Source organism: Leptonotus elevatus, chromosome 17 (assembly GCF_054856555.1).
Source record: "Leptonotus elevatus isolate MCC_2025b chromosome 17, RoL_Lele_1.0, whole genome shotgun sequence".
Lineage (NCBI taxonomy): Eukaryota > Metazoa > Chordata > Actinopteri > Syngnathiformes > Syngnathidae > Leptonotus > Leptonotus elevatus.
In genome coordinates this window covers 15,488,049-15,508,867 of record NC_141255.1, presented here as the reverse complement: position 1 = coordinate 15,508,867, position 20,819 = coordinate 15,488,049, and the positions used below count along the sequence as shown (strand labels likewise).

The 20,819-nt window shown below is 39.5% G+C and overlaps 1 protein-coding gene across 2 annotated transcripts in view; it reads right to left on the bottom strand.

The window, feature by feature from the left end:
- dock4b (dedicator of cytokinesis 4b) overlaps positions 1-20,819 on the bottom strand; it is a 114,123-nt gene that overhangs the window by 30,709 nt on the left and 62,595 nt on the right. Inside the window, exons 15-35 of one of the 2 annotated variants that reach the window (XM_086058546.1) lie at positions 20,491-20,597; positions 18,131-18,284; positions 16,030-16,127; positions 15,528-15,611; positions 15,064-15,164; positions 14,689-14,770; positions 13,217-13,387; positions 11,533-11,725; positions 11,317-11,453; positions 9,259-9,393; positions 8,788-8,886; positions 7,576-7,670; positions 6,276-6,351; positions 6,049-6,149; positions 5,927-5,985; positions 5,708-5,856; positions 5,165-5,250; positions 2,706-2,732; positions 2,450-2,545; positions 2,313-2,373; positions 2,141-2,234 (exon numbers count right to left, since the gene is read on the bottom strand). In XM_086058546.1, the coding sequence (XP_085914672.1) occupies positions 2,141-2,234; positions 2,313-2,373; positions 2,450-2,545; positions 2,706-2,732; positions 5,165-5,250; positions 5,708-5,856; positions 5,927-5,985; positions 6,049-6,149; positions 6,276-6,351; positions 7,576-7,670; positions 8,788-8,886; positions 9,259-9,393; positions 11,317-11,453; positions 11,533-11,725; positions 13,217-13,387; positions 14,689-14,770; positions 15,064-15,164; positions 15,528-15,611; positions 16,030-16,127; positions 18,131-18,284; positions 20,491-20,597 (2,205 nt within the window). The remainder of the gene's footprint in view (positions 1-2,140; positions 2,235-2,312; positions 2,374-2,449; positions 2,546-2,705; positions 2,733-5,164; positions 5,251-5,707; positions 5,857-5,926; positions 5,986-6,048; positions 6,150-6,275; positions 6,352-7,575; positions 7,671-8,787; positions 8,887-9,258; positions 9,394-11,316; positions 11,454-11,532; positions 11,726-13,216; positions 13,388-14,688; positions 14,771-15,063; positions 15,165-15,527; positions 15,612-16,029; positions 16,128-18,130; positions 18,285-20,490; positions 20,598-20,819) is intronic. The other variant, XM_086058547.1, reaches the window with a different exon arrangement.

Sequence of the window (20,819 nt, the reverse complement as noted above, 5' to 3'; positions counted from 1 at the left end):
TCCATCCAAGGTTATTTTAGTTAACAAAAACTAAAGAAAAAACTAAAACTAAAATTCAAAAAACAACTTTGTTAACAAAATAAAACAAAAATGCTTTTTAAAAAACAAAAACTAATTGAAACTACATTTTATGTTTACTAAATTAACTGAAACGAGCTATAATTATAGCGAAAATGTCCTTTGCTTTAGTCTTTGGTAAGTAATTTAATACATGAGCCTTTGCAGATGAAATTAAATGTGATTTTAAGTATATTTATTTAGATATTAACCAGAAAAAGGACGTTTGAAAGTGTGTCACACAGAAGTGACGTCATCTCGCAGCAGCCAATAGAAAAGCACCTTCAGAGGACGTCGTTCCTAGCCGACAATTTTTCATACTTGACTTTTGGCTACATTGGCTCGGTTCGCCTGCTTTTTCATTTAACTCAGCCAAAATGCATTGCTCGGTAAGAAATGCATCACTATTTTCATTTTACCGTGGTGTTTATTAAATAGTGCGCACAAGTAATACCCCTAACTAAAGTAACTTAAACTAAACTAAAATAAAAAAATTTTGTGTGAAAAATAACTAAAACAAAAAAAAAAAGAAAAACACATCCACCTTGAAAACTAATTAAAAGTAACAACATTTAAAAAAACAAACTCAAAGCAAAATAAAAACGAACTAAAATGAAAATTCCAAAACTATAATAACCCTGGTTCCATTTTAAAGGTCCCATAGAATGAAAATGCACTTCAGTGCGGTTTTCTATCAATAATATGCATCCCCGGCCTGTCTACAATCCAACCAGGTATGAAAAAAGTCAGTCCGCGACTTCTTTAGCTTTCTCCTCTTTTCTTCTCAAAATGGTGCTTCAAACGGGCAGATTAAACTTCCGTAATCGTTTGACTTCACCAAGTCACGGAAGTGCACTCGATCCCGCCCCCCTCGGGTTACTGGCAACGCCTCTGGTAAAGGCTTGTCACGCCCACAGAAATCCGAGAAGCTGGCTGCTCTAGCTGCTCTAGCCCATAATGCGTTCATACGCTCCGTAGAAAGCAATGGGGAAACAACGATCAGGAACAAGTGGTTGCTTCCTTCGTCCGAGTCAGTGGATTAATTTTATTTTTGAAAGACGTGTACTGGCAGCATTTCCTGAAGGACTGCTTTGTTAATGAAAAGCCTGATCAAAGCTGGATTTGCAAACATAATAGATCAGTCCCAGCGGTGTGAGACACGACTGCAAACGTGAAAGATGTAAGTTTAACATTTTATTTGCAATATATTTAGTGTCTAAAGTAGGAGCTACATTAGTCATGTGGAGGTTGTTTGGTTACAAGAGGTCAGATATGATAACGCAGACGGTGGTTAGATAATAAAGTACCGGCCGTCGGTCGAGCATCCTAGGGCCACTGGAGCGTACCTCGGATGAAATCTGGGCATTGTAGGCCCTCTACCTCAGGAACGGAAAGTCGGCACCAACACCGTTGGAAAGCTCTTGTCGGGCTGAGTCCGGTGATGTGTTTAAGTCCCTGGTAAGATTTAGCGTTCCAGAGATAGAAACCCGGGAAATCCCCAAAAATTTACTCGGTGGAGGTGGTTCTTCTCCCGGGAAAAAATTGGGCATTTGTCAGCCCTCTACCTCCGGAACGGAAAGTCTTGGAGAGATGGCACCGACACCGTTGGAAAGCTCTCGTCTGGCTAAGTCCGGTGAGGTCTTTAAGTCCCCGGTAAGACTTAGCGTACTAGAGATACGGAGGGCAGAAATCCCGGCCGGCGATGGTTCTCCCCCTTTCATTATTATTATTTGCATATTGTTTTGCCAAGACACAATCCGTGGTGGTTATTTTGCTATGACTGTCAATTCGCCACCTAGTTGATATGACTTTGTAAAAGTAATCCGGCCGCTAAGTGGTCTCGATGTGACGGCTTGCACGTTACGACCGCGCAGTGGCTTAAATGTGCACATTTGTGTTATTCATAACCGGCTGTAAACCTCTACAAGCATTTACGGCAAATCGGCAAAGGAACACTTCTTTTCAATAAAGAACGGTTTGGTGACTGTGAATAGGAAACTGGTGGGGTTCAGTATCTCCAACAAGATTAAGAAACACTGCATTAGAATATTCGCAATATATGCATGCTAAGATATCATGTTACCTGTGTAGTTTTGCGCCTTGAGATGCAGGTCATACAGTTTATGGATGTAACGGATGTACATTTCCTCCTTGTTCAGTTCTGTTTTGTAGAAGTTCTAAATCGAGATAACACATCAAACGGACTTCTTGAAATCATGCAAATCCCAATCCAGAGTTTTATGTCTTGTTCTCACCAATAAACTGACAGTGCATCCTATTTTCTTGCCATCCACTTCCCCCAGCTTCATGCAGTCCCTGTGACAAAGCACCAAAGAGTGAAAAAAAAAAAACATTCATGATTTTGGGATTGAAAAATTTGAACAGATTCCACCTGTAATCCAGCAGCCGCTCCATTAATCGGGTGACGGTGGCGATGAGGGAGATGCCGCTCTCCCGCCACGTCTCGCGCTCGATCTTCTTCAGCAGGCTGCAGAACGAGAGACGCCCAGACCAATGAGGGAGGTCAGGAAATGCAAACGAGGGCACACGACGACACTCGACCCAACAACAAAAGGACCATTTCATTTTGGACCACAACGTCCTCACAAAGACGACACAGAGAGAACAGAAAGAGAAGAGCATCTTACCTAGGGTACGGACCAAACAGAGGAATTCTACTCCAGGCAGGAAAGCATAAGCGGGATAAATTCATACCATTAATATTAGCACACACACACACACACACACAAGTTAGCTTTGGGTTAGTAGCGCTAAAGAGGAGAAAATATCGTTGCCGTCGAAATAATAACAATTAAGAAAGTTAATATTTTGTCCAGAATGAATGTGATAACGTCATTATTTTTCATGTCCAATTAGTACCTTTAACTCATTCACTGGCAGCCATTTTAACTGAAGCAACTCCCTTCGCTCCCGGCTGTTTTACTGGATTTTGACTGATTTTGCAAGGCCCACAGAATATTGTGTTCTATTGCTATAAAAACATGGAACCTACCAAAAGAAGGATTAGAGCCTATATTTCTCTCTGTTTTTCCGTTTTGCTGCAATTAGCATTAGAATATAGCTAAGTTTCATCATTATTCACAAATCTGTTTAAAACAGTGGGGAAATCATCTTGTTTGCAACATGGCCCTGGTTGATCTCTCATACTCTGCTGCTAGCTGCTGGCCGTTTTTGTAATAACTGCCATTGCTTCACCAGTTCTCTGTAGTTCAGAGGGTGCACCAAAGCCTTCTGTATGCTTTAGCATAAAAAATAAATAAATGTATAAATACAATTTTGGGACCCTGGAAATATTTAAAATAGAACACAATAGAACGTGTTTATACGTTTTTGGGAGCAAATGAGTTAAAAACTAATTTTTTCACTTGCTGTCGACTTTAGATGACATCACCTGTGCTGAGAAAGTGGGTAATAACCAATCATGGCTCAGTTTGCTGACCAAACCCAGAAAACAGGTGAACCATGATGGGTCGTTACTTACATCCTCAGCACAGGTGATGTCATCTTCAATGGACAGCAAATGTAAAAATTAGTTTTTATCAATTGTACATGAAAAATAATGACGTTATCAAATGAATTCCGGACAAAATATGAACTTTTTACTGCTGAAAATGGCTCAATGAGTCAAGTATCCCTTTAACATGAATATTGTGCAAACGGCTCACTCATGAGGACTGACCATGAAAAGACGAAGGACTTGCGATGCTGTACAGGATGCGCAATTTTATTAAAATTACACCGGCTGGAAGCCGGAACCCATTAAAGGACAAAATATTCAAAGAAATGGGATGTACACAAACACACTCACGCACACACGCACACACACACACACACACACACACACACACACAAATTAGGCATGCAGGAGCACAAACCTGGAAAGACAAGGACGGAGTAGACCAAGACTGGACACAGACGCGTGTGTGTGAAGATGAACGCTAACCCGCACTCACCTTTGTATAAGCGACCCATAAATACATCCGAAAAGTCATTCAAACCCAGCAAAGAGTGTGTTTATTTGCTGTGGTGGCACAAACACACACTGCTTTCCAGCAAGGCTTATTGTTGCTAGGATACCAAAGCAATCTTCACACATCTCTTTGTTAGGCTTGACAAAAAAAAAAATCTCTTTGTGACATTGTTATAACCATGAGATGAGCGCATCGCTACGGCTGACAAGGCTCAGCTCCTTTTTCAATTGATCAGTTGATAAGACGTGAGCGACCCAAAAAACAATAATAAACCCATTCATGGTTTTGAGGACCTTTGATTCTGCAGCTTAGGGTCTATGTGCTCCTTTGTATTTGGAGACATTTTTTCATTCAAAATTGTCCAAATCTTCTGATTTCAGCATATCAACAGTAATTCACTGATTTCTGATTATCTTTTGTTTTTAATCAAAATAAGACATTTGTAAACATCTGTTTTTACTTTGGAAAACAATGACCGAACTGCTAACATAGTACAACATCAACCCTCCCCCACCTTTTTTTTTTGTCACTTTACGAATACGAAGTACGAAATAAACATCAACCACTGGTTAATAAACGCTAATGGGGGGGAATTAGCTTTTGTAATACACTTTAATGCAAAGTTGAAATTAATCAGATTAATTGATTGAATAATCGATAGATTAGTCGATTCTAAAAAATATTCGATAGTGACAGCACTAGAGTTCATTCTACTGAGTAATTGGTTCAGGTTATCAGAATAGATTTGGTTAAAAAAAGAAAAGAAAAAAAACACATTTTACTACCAACATTCAGGATTTGCCACACCAAGTTACGCAAATGATATATTTCCCATTGTTGGGCCATCTACCCTGACCCCGATCCCACTTTTGAAAGTTTGTAGTGTTAACTAAATGCCTACTAAGCCATCCAGCCCCCACCAATATTTGCTGACAATGTTACATTAAACATCTGTACACAAAACTTGTCAAAAAACAGCTTTAGCTCAAGTTTCGATTCTATTTTGTAGCATGTATTTCTCGCATGTCTGTACTGAGGCACCTCAAATGAAAAGTTTATCTGTCATAAATGCTTCAATTAACCAGCTGGGCTCAAGCAGTTTTTTTCCAACTCACATGCTGTTGAAGAGCTCCCTGTACGTCTCATCTCCTTTGCCTTCTGACATCAGGCTGTCCAGCTTGTCGATGAGCTTTGCCTCCACCTATTAAAAAAAAAAAGAAAAAAGCTGATGATTTGACCTCATTTGCTCCCAAAAACGTTCCATTTAAAATATTGCCATGGCATAGCAGCATGGCAGCCTCTGGCATGAAGAGGTCGCTTAAAGCAATAGTGGTTGTTACAAAAAACGGCCAACAGGAGTCAGCAGACTATAAGAGATCAACCAGGGCTATGCTGCAAAAAGCTCATTTACCCAGTTTAAAATAGATTGGTGAATAATGATGAAACAGATACAAATGTACTTTGAAATGAAAGAATACTCTTATCTTTGATTTGGTAGGTCACATGTTTTTATAGCAATAACACACAATATTCTGTGGGCCTTGCAAAATCAGTCAAAATCCAGTAAAACAGCCGGGAGCGAAGGAGCTTGCTTCAGTGAAAATATTTGCGAGGGAATTAGTTAAAGCTTTGCGGGTTCTAAATTTGCCGCAGCGTACCTGTTTAAAATTGCCGCTGCGCCTCTGCTCCCAATCCATCATGTCGTGGAAGATGGGGATCATGACGTTCCTCAGGTCGGGCTGCGGCACCAGCGTCACCTCCAGGAAGGGACCAATCATCGCCGGGATGAAATTCAACTTGTGCTCCCCTGGAGAAGGCGCAGCCGTCAGCAAAGTTGCAAGCATTCCATTTCACGACACTTCCCGGGATCAGCTCACCTAAATTCTGCCACATGCTGAAGATCTCACAGCCCATCATCACCCTCATGTCCCCGTACCTGCGCGCCGCAAGAACATGACGTGAGGCGATGTTGGCGTGCCACTTGTCACGCCAGACTTACTTTTCCAACGTCTTCTTCCTCTTTGAGGGGGAGAACAACTCCAGCTGAAGGCAGGGCTGGTTGATAAACAATACTGACAGGTAGAAGTACGAATCCCACACCTGAAAAACAAACAAAAACTCAAACTGACAGGCCAACACTGAACATCAGTTTGATTCAAGGCCCATAAAAAAGCTTCTTAGTGAGCTTTTTTCTTTTTTTTCTTTTTGGAATGTATTGTACTTTACCTTGTAGTCAAACTTGTCATTGAGAAAGTTTTTCCTCAGGGCTTCAGAGAGGTAGAGGACGGTGGTGATAATCACGCTGTAAGAAGCACCACAGAGAGTCACAAGAACGTGTCACCTTGGAATAAAAACTGCATCAAGACGAGAAACTTTGAGGTCAGGGATGGGGAAAACTCGGAGTGGATTTATTTTTGAATACAAAAATGTTTAGTGTAGCGCAGCTGCTTAAAGATGCGGTAACAATGTTCACCACTAGATGGGAGACCAGAGAAGAAGCGAGCAGGTGTGGTAAGAAGTAGGGGTGGGAATCTTTGAAATGTCTCACGATTCGATTAGATTCGATTGCGATTTTTGGGTGTGTGATTCGATTCAGAATCAATTTTCGATTAGGGGCTATTTTTGGTTCAAAATGATTTGATTGACAATTATTTTTGATTTAATTTATAGATGTTCAAGGAATTGTAATGATCTACTCCAGTCTGACTCGCTAATGCTAATTAGTGCTCTTTTATCTTTTATCACTCAAAAGAACAGCTCCACGCTGCAAAAAAACAACTTTTATTGGAATAACTTGATCGTGACTTTTTCCTTCTAATTCTAATGTGGCTACAATTTAACAGTGTATAAGACACTGCCCCTAAGTGGCCAACCCGGGTACAACATGAACAGCGCTCCCAATAAAGGCACACACAAACAAAGGGAAGACAGTATAAAATAATTTAAATAAAATCGATTTTGGGACGTCTAAAATCGATTCTAAATCGTACTAAATGAGAATCGTGATTCTTATGAGAATCGATTTTTTGGCACACCCATAGTAAGAAGCCAGGACGACTAAATACGTAGGTTAAGAAAAATGTATTTCAGGCAAAATAGGAAGTAAATGATATTTTGACAGAATTTAAACTCAAATCTCAAAACTAGCTTGCTTAGAGATTCCATCAGCCATGAAAGCTTTCAACCTCACGAAAATTTGTGTCCTCCAAGTTTCCCATTCCTGCTCTAGAGCAGTGGTCCTCAACCCTGGTCCTCGGGGACCGGTATCCAACCTGTTTTCCATGTCTCCCACAGCCAACACAGGTGATTCATATCATCAGATAATTAGCAAGCTCTGGAGAAGCCTGATAACGATTCCCACCTGTGTTGGATGTAGGAGACATGGAAAACAGGCTGGATACCGGTCCCCTAGGACCAGGGTTGAGGACCACTGCTCTAGAGAACCAGATGGATTCAATTTAGCATTAAACACGCACACAAACAACAACGTTTTATAACAAGCGACAGACAATGAGGACACGCTTACTTGTTGGTAACCAGCCTCATGACAGTCCAGTCTTTAGGAAACATCTCCGGTCGGATGAGAATCCTGAAGACCGTAAAGATCTGGAGGAGGAAGTCCTGGACTCACCGCAAGGAAACATTCCAAGCATTAGCTACTTTTGCTACCGTGGTACAGTTACAGTACAGTAAGTTTCAAGCAAGGAAACAACTTTACTGATGCAAAACCATCAGTAGATGGCAGCACCATTTTAGATAAAAGATGAGAGACCATTTTGTGTGTCCACTGGAAGAAACGTATTGAGGACCAAAACAGCCAATATAAAAATAAATAAATAAATAAGAAAAATAATAAATACATGAAAAAGAAAAAAAATTGATATAAAAATATAATAAAAAAATTAAACACAAAAATGTAATATAAACAGGGGGAAAAAAACAACAAAAAAAATATAAATCCATAAATAAAAGTAAAACTAAATGCAAAAATAAAAAACAAGATTCCCAAAATAAAAATAAATATAAACATAAATGTGGAAATAAATACAAAAATAAACATATAAATAGAATTACTATTATTATTATTAATTATTATAAATATCAATCAATGAATAAAAATTATTATTTCCAAAATTATTTTATAAAAAAAAATATTAATTTTTTTTATATGCTTTTTTTATTTTCACTTTTATTTATTTATTTATTTTTAATGTGGGCAGTTTTGGTCCATAAAAACGGCAGCATTTTGTCAAAGCAAACATTATTCTACAGCTGATAAAAGAACAGAAAAATGCAGAATCAATTCATTTTTTGATGAAAGAAGAGCACACTGCACTATAGTCCTTTATGAAACGAGTAATATTACAAATAAATAGAATGTAAAGAATTCAATAGTTTGTGCATGAGGACTGCTGGTGTGCACAACTTGACCACCGGGGGCAGTATAATCATACAGACACAAATAAAGACAAATAGAGTCTACTACTACTATCCAAAGTAATTCTGTTCCATAAAATGAGTCATTGGGCATGAAACAGTGTGAAGCCTCTTTTTTTTTTTAAATATATATTCACACCTTGCACCAAAAAAAAACTGTTGTCGGAATATGAATCTATTTTTGATCCACATGAAAGTGAACTAAAAGACCGCTAGTCGGTATTGCACTTAGCATTCCCGGTTTAATCCACCACTGCGGTACTGTCTGAGTGAGTCAGGTATGCGGAGCGAGTGCCCGTACCCTCAAGTCGTCTTTGCTGCCGAACGCCTGCAGCAACTGCTGGTAGTGTCTGTCACTCATCTGTCGCAGCAGCGCCAACAAACACGCCACAAACTCCCCCTGGCGGGATGACAGAAAAGCGTGATCATCAAGTGTTTTGTTGTTGATGTTGATTTTTTTCTGCAGAGTTGCCAAAATAAATGAAGAATTTATCAAATGTGTGCCCTTAATTAACTTTATTGGACAGCTGCAAGATATGTGGAGACATGAGAGCCCCTCCCCTCTTCAAATATCCTTCAGGACGAGTTACTCATCGCAACCCCCCCCCCCCCCCCAAGTGTGTGTTGCATTATAAATCTTAATTACTGCCATTTGTGTTAATGATGTTGGCACAATTAAAGTCGCCACTGCAGCAACTCCATTTAAAATCTATAATTACTTGCCAAAGGAGAGCACGCCAACACACACACGGTGACGCACACACACACGTACAGTGACATCCTGAAATTGAAGTCTCATGGCAGGACCGGCAGGCTGCGGCCGGTTGCTGATTTCCAGGATGGTCCTTAGCAGCACCCCCAGCAGGCTTTCCACTATTAGGTCCACTTCTTCCGAGACCGCCGCTTCCTGACAAGCAAATTACATTTATTTGCATTGTTGATATTTTGGGAACGAGTTTAAAAAACACAAGCTGTGCAGAGAAAGTGACAATGGAAGTTTGAAATACGCTTGCAGTGTGTGTGTGTGTGTGTGTGTGTGTGTGTGTGTGTGTGTGTGTGTGTGTGTGTGTGGGTGTGTGTGTGTGTGTGACAAGACAAGCTTTGGACAGAGTGATAATGAGAAGAAGTTCCATGCTGGCTTTTGACTGTCACCACTGTCACCTCGCTTTCGATGTGGTGCCTATCTGCTGCGCGTGTGTCCTTCACCACGTGCGCACACACACACGCACACACACACACACATAAGAGCAGCCCGAGTGGCACAGCGCCCACTTTCTAAATAGATGCTTCTCATTAGCAGAGTACGGGGCGGCCAGCGTGGTTCTGACAAACTGACCGTAAAGGCACAAAACAAAGCAATCGGCGACTGCAGCCGATTGGCCGGGAAATTGCCGGCAGACTAATTCCTGTAGCTTTAAGGTTGTTTTTTCCGCCGTTATGATGGCCATAATTCACTTGTGCACTCTTTGAACTGAATAGCAGAGGCAATTCACTGATGATTTACGGCATAATAGTGTGTGTTGTTTTCCTGTATGCTGATATAGAAAACGACACAACACTCAAAATGTTAGGGATTTTTGGCTTTCGGCGAATTATCAGAATCAATCTAAAATGTGTAAACTTAATTTGACCTTTGTTATTTTTTTGCATTTTAGGTCCATCCAGTAATTTCACCCAAAATCCCAAAATGTCTAACTTTTTGTGTATGTGGTAGGGGAAAATAAATTATGTATATATATATATATATATATATATTATAATAATAAAAATATATAATTTATGGAACCAGACACCAAAAGAAAGTCATCTCAAGGCTGATACTGATACCGATTATTAGTAGTCAAGGAGACGATAACCAATATTTTAAGCTGATATTAGCGTCAACATATTAAAAAAATTTTTTTTTAAACATTAGCGATGGACCGATGTGGTATTTTACCAATGCCGATTATTCGTAGTCAAGAAGGCCGATAACCGATATTTGAAGCCAATACTTATTTTCAGTCAAATGGGGAAAAAATATTGATGTCAATTATTTTTTTTAATGCAAATGCCACTAATTACTTTGTAGTTAAATGGTTTTAGAACTTATATCGTCCGCCAGATTTTTGAAAAAGGCTGATATTCCGATATTCATCAAAATGCCCAATATCGGCGCCGATAATCAGCCAGGCTGATTATTGGTCTATCCCTTTTAAACATATAAAGAATTGACAACTTTGTATAAAAACATTTAAATGGTGCCCTAAAATGTTCTACTGTAAACAAAGTTTTCTAAAATGTTATCATAGTTTCTTAATTAAATTTTTGTAATTTTTAAAAATATTTAAAATTTTAAAAAAGTGTAGGGAGTCATCATTTTTATAAACAAATCCATAAATCAAAGTTCCCTGTATCTCACTGAGCGACAAATGCATGCAAATGTAGCTAATTTGGAGGATTTTGTCCGGGTTTGTAAAGGTTTCAAAAAATGTCTTTGCGAGTAAACGTAAATCAAAACTGTCTGTGAACATCTTAGAAATCCTGATGAAAACCCTAAATTCGCTATACGTCCCCAAGCATTCACCGCTCAGTGAGATACCATCTTTATCGGCCTACGCATTCGTAAAAAGGCCGATATTTGGCATTTTAACAAATATCGGCACTGGCCGATAATTGGTCTGTCCCTAGTCAAACTAACTTAGTTAGTAGTGGATTGGTCCATTTTTGGCCCAAAATTGGCTAATTTTTGACCCAACAATTTTTCTAGTGAGCGATTTCAAACCCAGCCACAGATAGTCAAGGTAGTAAATATTCCCATCCATCTTCATTTGAAATGTAAAATACTCACAGAGGTGCCGTTCTCCTCCTTCTTGATGAGCGACAGCATGCTGGTGAGGATGCGTGCGCACATGACCAGGTCTCTCTGTTCCTGCATGTGAGCCTGAAGGATGCGCAGCACCACGGGCAACAGGATGCACCTCGATTCTACGACGAGGACAAGCCAAGTCAGGTTGTTGCTGTGAGGCAGCAGTGTGAAGATGACGACTCCTTCCAATGTGCTCACCTGGGTTGATGTACAGTTGGCTCTCCACCGTCTTGGCAAGGCACTGCAGCTTGACGGCCTCCAAGGGGCAGTCGGCGTGGACGATGGCGGGCAGGCTGCCCAGCGTCTCCCGGACGAAGGCGGCCACCTCGCGCACCGTGAAGATCTTCAGGAGCTCGCCGTAAACCGCCGGGAAAGTTCGCAGGAAGACTGCCTGTGTGAAGAAGCACGTCATGTTAAGTATGCGTGCACAGGGAAAATAAGGACGAACTTTCCCGAAAGACTGAAATTCCTTTTATTTTTTTAATACTCAGCAGCTGAAAACACTACAAAAAAAAAAAGCAGACTGAGGATCACAGATTACTATGTCATCATTTTAGTGAGTTACGGATTCTGCGTAATTGGAATATAGTCCTGCAAAAAAAAAAAAAGTAGTTTAGTCCCAAACTTGCTTACCTCATATTTGTAAATGTCTTATTTTGATTAAACAAATATGACGATCTTCTTTCATGAATGACTACAAAAATCAGTGAACAATTACTGTTGATATGCTAAAATCTGAGAATTTGGACAATTTCAAAAAAAAAAATAATGGCTCCAAACGATTACAAATTCGCAAAAGAAGAGCGGATGGAAATGGACAAGTCGCATGTCCGTTTAGCGCATTTTCACAAAATGTGCATAAAATTTTCAAAACATTTGGATGGAAACCTGACTATTGATACAGTAATTTCCTAATAATTCACAAAACTAGATGTATTGTACTGTAAAAAAAAACGAGTGTGATATTGACTTGTGTTGGTCATTATCTGCCACTAGATGGCATAATTGTATTTGTAAGACATTGCTGACAGCTCAGTGCATTTTTCTTTTCATATTAAGAGCTATCTAATTTTTAACGTGATGTAACTTGTAAAACTCTGCAAACCTTTTTAAATGGTAAAATACAACTTGACCCCAGTCTCCACAAATATATGCATTATTATTACATTTATAACTGCTAAATTTTGACGTGGGCGTGTCTGCTGCGCTGCGACTGGAATTGCCCCAGTACAGGCTTTTCCAAGTAAGGGGCGGTCATTAATCGTGCGTTAAAGAAATGAGTGGCATTAAAGCAACTTTAAATTAACTCAAACTTGACACCCCTAAAGTAGACGTGGAATTTACACTGGTGTAAAACGTGTAATGGTGAAAAAGTTTTCTGGCATGTGGGAATTGTTGGAATGAGAAATACATGAAAGTTGAAATGGTGACAAAGAATGTAAAAGGAAACGTGTGCTCAGTTTTAAGGGCCAATGCCGCACTTTTCCAGACATGCCTGAAGAGGGCACCACTGGAATAGTGACGATCATTTCAGTGCCAATCCTATTCTCACCCGTTAAGGGATGATTTAGGCCACACGATGATAGTAACTGAACACACACACACACACACACTTCATCGGGAGAACTGTTTGGAGTGTGTCATTTCCATTTATCACTGCCGTCCTCATCCTGTTTGTTTTGCTCTTTCTTGAAATCCGTCAAGACCTTTCTGCCTCTATTCGCGGATCTCCCAGCAGGGAAAAGAAAAGAAGCTGCAGCGCAGTTTGACTCCAGACCCACTGGGAGCATGAAATGATTCAATTACAACGGCATCGAGTGCGAGGAAATGTGTGCGCTTCACACATTACACACGGCGGCCGCCATAGTGAAAATGCGCATGCCTGTGTTTGTGCCACCGGACTGGTGCCCTTGCTCTCCTGCGAGAGGAAGAAGCGAATGGACATGAAGAGCTCGTGGATGCACACGCGGAACTCTTCCTCGTTCTGGCCTCCCGTTGCCAAGGAGAAGAGGCGGCGAGATTGGATGATGTACTTGAAGATGTACTCGCTGGCCTGGAAAACAGCAAGGCAAAAATCTTTATCAGGAAACGATCACTATAAAAAAAAAAGATTTATCATCTAAAATGTACCTGATTAGACAGCAAAGGAATCATCAAATATAGGGTCAATTTAACTTACACTATCTATTATATAACAGTAAGAAGTGTTAGCGCTAAAAACTGATTAAAACATACAGAGAAAAATGGAGTAAAATGTACACAGCTGCCACAGGTCTGCATTTTCACAGCCAATCAGAGTGATCTCCATTTTGTACACTGCAAAAACCATGCAAATTGTTACCATACATTTATTGTGTAAATTCTATAGATTGTTTTTTTTTTCAGTGAGAGAGAAATTGTGGTTGCTGTGGTGTAGAAATGCAACGAAAAACACGAAGATTTTTATAGTACACTGCAAAAAATGAAATCTTAAGTAAGATATAATTTCTTAAATTTAACCAAAATTTGGTTATTTTGCTTTGACAAGTTATTTTTATTTAAAATGAAATTGGCAGACAAGATCATTATGCTAATTTTTAGATACTTATGACTTAATTATCTTATTTGATCAAGCAGTCTTGGCATTGAGTGTTAACAGCCAGTTTTAAGTACGGTGAGGCTTAAAACAAGCATTTTCCACATTTTAAAGATAACAACTAACCAACATCAAAGGCCCTGAGCTGGGGTTTCATAAATTTAATTTTCTTATTTTAAGATTTTGCATAATCTAGTAATAAGATCAATTGAAAAAATACAAGTATGAAAAAAATCTGACTAAAGTGCAATATAGCTTGGGTGTTTAGTTTCGTTATATTTACTAAGCTCATTTTTCCTTGTTCCAGTACCAGCTCAGTGGTCTAGTGGTAGAGTGCCTACCCACAGAGATGGAGGTTCTGGGTTCAATCCCTGGCTGGGTCATACTAAAGACAATAAAAATGGGACCTGTTACCTCCCTGCTTGGCCCTCGGGCTAAGTTATCCAAACGTAAATAAACATATTTATGTATTTTAAGAAAATAAATCTATTTATTACAGCTTGAAAAAAGTCAGCATGACTTGTTTTTAGTCTAAAAACACAATTTTCAAGACTGTTGTGGTTGATATGGGCTTAGTATTAATTAATTAATTAAGTAAAATTTTCTTCTTCTGTTGGCAGATTAGTTTTCTTATTTGAAGTAATACATGTATTATTTTACAATATTGTTTTTCTTACATTTTCTACTATCCTTTTTGCAGTGTAAATCTAAATCAGCTATTAAAATATGACACCTGTCAACTTGTCAAGCCAAGTGTCAATCAATCGATGGCCCCTCACCTTGAGCACCTGCTGAATATGTTCCTGATGCTCAGCATCCACAATGCGGTCCACGTACCACTTGAGAACTTTGATCAGGTCCCTTTAAAACACAACAGTAGGTAAGGTTAATGATGTGTGTGTGTGTGGGGGGGGGGGGGGGGGCTAATGAGAACATCGCCTCAATCTTAGCAGGTACACCAAGTGTGAAGTCGACAGCCAGACTGAACAGCAGGCTAGGAAATGAAGTGCATAAGAAGATAGCACCTTTTTTTGTTTGTGTGGCCACAAAGGGGCGCCAAAGCATTTTGCAGGCATTTTCAGAGACTTCTCACACCGCCTGCCTGCCAGTTTTTCCAGTGAAATAGAATATTCCATTGGTTTTGAAGTACATACCTGTATGACAGAGCTCCTGCAAAGTGGCTCTCGATGTAGGTGTCCATGACTGGCTTGAAGTGCTGAAATTTGCTGTCTTGGAGAAGGTTGATGATGTGGACCTGGGAAACACAAGATGACAGAAAGGACAGTTTACGTGAAATCTAGTCATATATCACGTGATATGACCAGTAGAAATCAGAATGATATTTGACCATATACAAACATATAGATTTTTTCAGACTTGTTGGGCTGATCTAAAAAAGCTAAACTTGACAAACGCGTCACATTGTCAGAACTTTTCATCAGTTCGAGCACCTTGCCGAACACGTGCTCCGAGACAAAGATCTATCAGCGCAGCGTGGCGTGACCGTGGCGAGATTGCTTGGCGGGGCTCTCATGTGTTACATCTCTCCATCTTCCAACAGCAGGTGCCTTTTTGATTCTTGTGTTTGTGGCCGGTGCCATTTCAAGAAAGCACTTACCAGGGAGTCAAACACCTTCAGACCGTATCTCTGGGAGCTCTCGTCCAGAATTCCAAAAAGTGTGTCCAAAGTGTCTTGAAGAAACTGCAGAAAATAAATAAATAAATACAGGGCGAATTTTTTTTATGTTAAAGGTCATCAATCAATAACATTTTATTTATATAGCACCTTCCATACAATAAAATCTACCCCCCACCTAAAAAAAAAAAAAAACATGGCAAGGCACAGACAAACCATGCAAGAAAAGGCCCCCAGGAAACACTCAAGCTAAGAACCAAAAGTCAACAAAATAAAAACAGTTAAAGGCTAAAAGAAAACAGAATAAAACAAAAAAAAAAACAATTAAAAAAAACAGAATTAAACAAAGCTAAAAGACAATATGATAAAAGGAACTGGGAACTAAGAAAATACATAGAAGGGGTTAAAAAGATCATTTAAATGCCGAAATAAAAAATAAAAAAGCCACGACAACATAAGCAGTCAATCGTGACTGTAGGCCTACTTTGACTATCTCTGATCCATCGATCTCCTTCAGCTTAGAGAGGCTGTCGTTGATCCGCTCGGGGTGCGCTCGCCACTTCAACAGGTCCAGCATATCGCCTGAGGGCATATATCAGAACCGTGTTGGAAGCACTGAACACCACCAGTTCTAAATTTAAGACATAGGTAACTTAACTCTCGATTTATAGAGAACTTTAAAACTACCACCGCTGTTTTCTTATGATGGAGCCCAATGAAAAAAGTGGAGGCCCCGGAATTGAACCTTGTGGAACACCCCAAATTAGATTATACAGTATACAACATGTGAATTCATATTGCACAGATAGTGAGAATGAGGGGACTACAATAATAAAGAAATCACATCATTCGAACCCAGGTTAATTAACAACAACTGGGATATATATATGCGTACACAGTTAAACGTTAGATCCTAAAAAGCTACAAGTGACAAGAAGTGAAAAGCAAAGCGGAGTAATGAGAGCGACATCGACATCAGCGCCATCTTAAATTACGTAGGCACATCCAAACAAATGTTGACATTTTCAAGTTAAGCCGCATAAAAGAGATAAGAAGTAATTTCCCGGCGTCTCCAGACGTACGCATGAATAAAACATAATTCTGCTGGAGTCTTTTAGCTGTCTCTTCAGATTGGGTTTAACCTGAAGCATTTTTTTTTTTTTGTCGCACTTAAGCGTTGTTCTGTACTTGAGACGTTTACCTTTACAGTGTGTCAAAAGGACTCTTCATTCATCAAGCATTCTTGTGTGTCTTTTAAAGTGAAAAGATGTAAGAAGAGAAGAGCGGGGCTCAACTATAATAACATTAAATACATAAAAATAGTTTGTGCTGCAATTTGTTGGATACTGTGTTGCTACTACACTTTTACAGACATACTGACATATACAAGCACAGTTACCTTCAAAAAGCAACTTTACGGATTACTTGAATTTAAAAGTAACTAAGTTACATTACAAGTTACTTTATTAGACTTTCAGCAGACGCCAACAACCCACTAAACAAACTGGTTTTGCCAGTTGGAAGTGCATTTTTAACAGTAACGTTTAACTCATTCACTTGCAGCCATGGTTACTGAAACAACCCCCTTCGCCCCTGGCTGTTTTACTGGATTTTAACTGATTATGCAAGGACCACAAAATATTGTGTTCTATTGCTATAAAAACGTAGAACCTACCAAAAGAAAGATTACGAGTCTCTTCTTTCATCAGGAAAAAAAGTACATTTGTATCAGTTTCCATTTTGCAGCAATTAGCATTAGAATTTAGCTAAGTTTCTTCATCATTCACAAATCTGTTTAAAACTGTGGGTAAATGAGCTTTTTGCAGCATGGCCCTGGTTGATCTCTTATACTCTGCTGCCACCTGTTGCCCGTTTTTTGTAATTAATACCATTACTTTTACGCCACCTCTTTATGTCAGAGGCTGCATCAAAGCTATCTGTATGCTCTTGCAACCTAGTGACGATTGTCTGCCCTGACCATAGGCATTCTACAGTTGTATACTTTGACAACTTTGTTTTGTCACAATGTAATGTAGTAATTGTGTAATTGTTTAATAGATATTGTAACATGTTAGATTACTAATTACTCAACATTGCAGCCATTACTGAGTAACACGTTACCAGCATCACTGTAAACAATAGGAACGTCACAACAGAGCTCACTAAGCTACAGTAAAATCAGTAGTTCCTTGTGTAAGATAAACAATCTATAACTATTAGTATGGTTATCGCCATTATTGTTCTGCCGCCATTTTGGTGCAAATATCTGTTGCCTTGATTCTCTTTGTTCTGTTTACTTTGGTAGTAAACTAGCAGATTAAAGAATATCTCAAAGGCACCACTGATGTACTAACATTGTTGTGAGCATTTTTATATGCACATTTAGTTTAGTTTTACAAAATAAGGAAAACCAAAGCAAAATGTTTATTACCAGCCTTTCCCAGCTTGGAGAATATAGTCACACTTGGTCATTTTATTTGTGACTATTGAGTTCAGTCCAGACTGAGCTTCACCACAATTCATCAGGCAAGCATCCAATACAGAGAGAGAGAAAAAAGAAGCAAATCCCTTAAAGGGCTTTTTACCGTTTTGTGTGAGCTTGGTGGAGCAGAGGAAGCTGGTGATCCAGAAAGACTCCTTGGTGCCTTTCAGGGTCTGGTTGTTGGATGGGATGTTGGTCTTGGAGAAAGGCAACTTCAGATAGCGCGTGCAATCCGCCAAGCTGGTGTTCTCTTCACACTGGTCATATACGACAAGAACATATTAAGTCCCATGTAAAAGCCTTGCTTGGCTTGCTCCTCAGAAAACTAGCACAGTCCAAATTACACCTGTCGGCCTCCTCACTCATTTGCTACCTGGTAGCCTCATTAAACTGAACAGGTCACTTTGCTGGATGAAATATTGATGGGCCACCCCTTCCCAGTTCTCTCCTTTGATGTGGACAGACTTTTACAGTCCAAAAAATATATAATTTTTTTTGCGGAAAATCTATTGTTTTCTCACTTTGACATCATATAAAAAGCCTTAGACATTCAATCCTACAAGTTTGAAGAAAATCAAATTGTATCTTCTCTACAAGAGTGCCGATTAATGTTTATTTCGTCAACGAAAACTAAACAAAAAATTATTTCGTCAACGCACATTTCTCACCAGACTAAAACCAGACTAGACTAAAACCTTCATTAATAAACAATAACTAGAACTAAGTCAGTGTGCATTTTTGTCGACTAATGAAAGCGAGACGAAAATGTACTTCACTTAATAAAAACTGGACTAAAATCTACGGACATTTTAGTTTATGAACAAAAACGAGACGAAAATTATATGATTTTGTAAAATCTTGTATCTGCTAATCTGTCACATGTGACACACAGTAACACACACCCTTTCAAATCTGCAGCAAACACATGGGACAGACAGGAGGTGGATTCACAGTGAAAGGTAAAAAAAAAAAAAAAAAGTGAATTATAGTTATAAGGATAATTAATCCAACAGCGATAACATTCCAACAATAATGTTAATCAGAACGCTAACTAATGCTGGCTAACTTATTAGTTCAAAGCATGGAGCGATAGTAGCCACTTGTTGATATAATGTAATTGTGTGTCAAGTTGTTTTTCATCAAAATGATGATAGAAAATTTGATGTGAAATCCAAAATGTTCAACATATTCTGCTGACAAAAAAAATACAGGGGTAAAATGATTGTCCTGACTAAAACTAGACTAAAACGTTAACAGTTTTTAGACGAAAAAATAATGTTTTCTTGGACGAAAATAAAGACTAAAATGCTAGATTCATAGTCGACTAAACATTTACTAAATAAAAGCGGCATGAGGTTGACTAACCATGATAAAAACTAACAAAGCGTGATTGAAACTAAACTAAAACAGACTAAATTTAAAAATGGCGGTAAAAATGAACACTCGTGCCGATATGCCATAATGATCTTTACGTAACACAAGTGGATGTCAATCATGTGGCTGGTTATATCATAGCTCCGCAGCTTTTTTGGGGGGGGTTTCAATGCTGCCAGTTGGAGTTACACAATCACAGAAGGGGGCTGCTGTTGTTTTATTGATTTAGCATTGCCGCCTTAACGCTCGGCTGAGGCTGCTTGAGCTCCAAAGCTCGCGCACACTTTGGACTGCTGCTTCGGCATCTATTTTGGGTCTGATGAGAATCTAGGCCATGTAAGTTTTCATTGAGCTCCTCAGCAACTTTCATCTGACATTAGACCCCCTCCCACCCACCACGCCGCTCCCCCACATCCACCCAAGGAAGGCAAGGAAATGATCTGACAATGCTACTGATGGCCTGTAGCGAGCAGAAGGGTAAAAATAAATTTAAAATCAGACGTTGGGCGACTGTTGTACCCGGCGGCTGACAAATAAATCGATGCGCTGTGCGCGGAGCCTGAGGTTTACGCACACACCCTTTGCCTGCAGCTGAGGACACAGTCTGCAATTACAGCCGAGCAGGACGTTTTCAAATGACCATTTTGGATGGTTTATTTGCTCCGGCCTTTTGATGTGTCACGAGCAAAAGGTTTGAAGCGATGAGTGTGCGTCTGCAATATAGTCAAGCAGAATACAGACAAGCTTTTCAAAGCATGTGAGAATTATGCGCTATCACGGTTTTAAAAGTCACCTATGTGGACACGAGTTGGCTTTCTGACAGCCCGTGGCGCCAAATAATTAGTGAGAGGACAACACGGATGCACTTAGAAGGCGTGAATCACATAATCATACACTGTGTGGTGCCGTTTGGAAGGAAACCTGCCAGACGCATACAAATAGCTTGTGTGCCAAAATAAGATGGAACCAAAACGCAGTGGGAAATGAAATTACTGCATGATTTCAAAATAAGATTCAAGACAAATATAGAGGCTTTGTCAACTCGGTCAGGTTTTTTTTTTCTTCCACAGAGGACAAGCACGCCGGTACCTTATGGATAATGAGCTCATGGGTGCCATCTGGCAGAGTCCTTCCGTCCTCCTGCATCAGAGGTACAAAGGAGTAGCCGAACAGCTTCTTCTCTCCCTTCTCTTTCGCTGCGGAGAGGCCAACATGAACGAAGAATGATTAGATATTCTCTTGCTGTTCTGCAGAATACATTTGCAAGCTCAAATCAAGCATTTAATTCAGCATCCCTGCAGGAGGTGGAAACTAAGATGTCAGGGGGCAGTGAACACACCACAAGCACACAAATTATGCCAAACAGCAAACAAATCGGCCTCTGATGCTAAGTTTTGTCATTTGTTGAAAATAGAGTA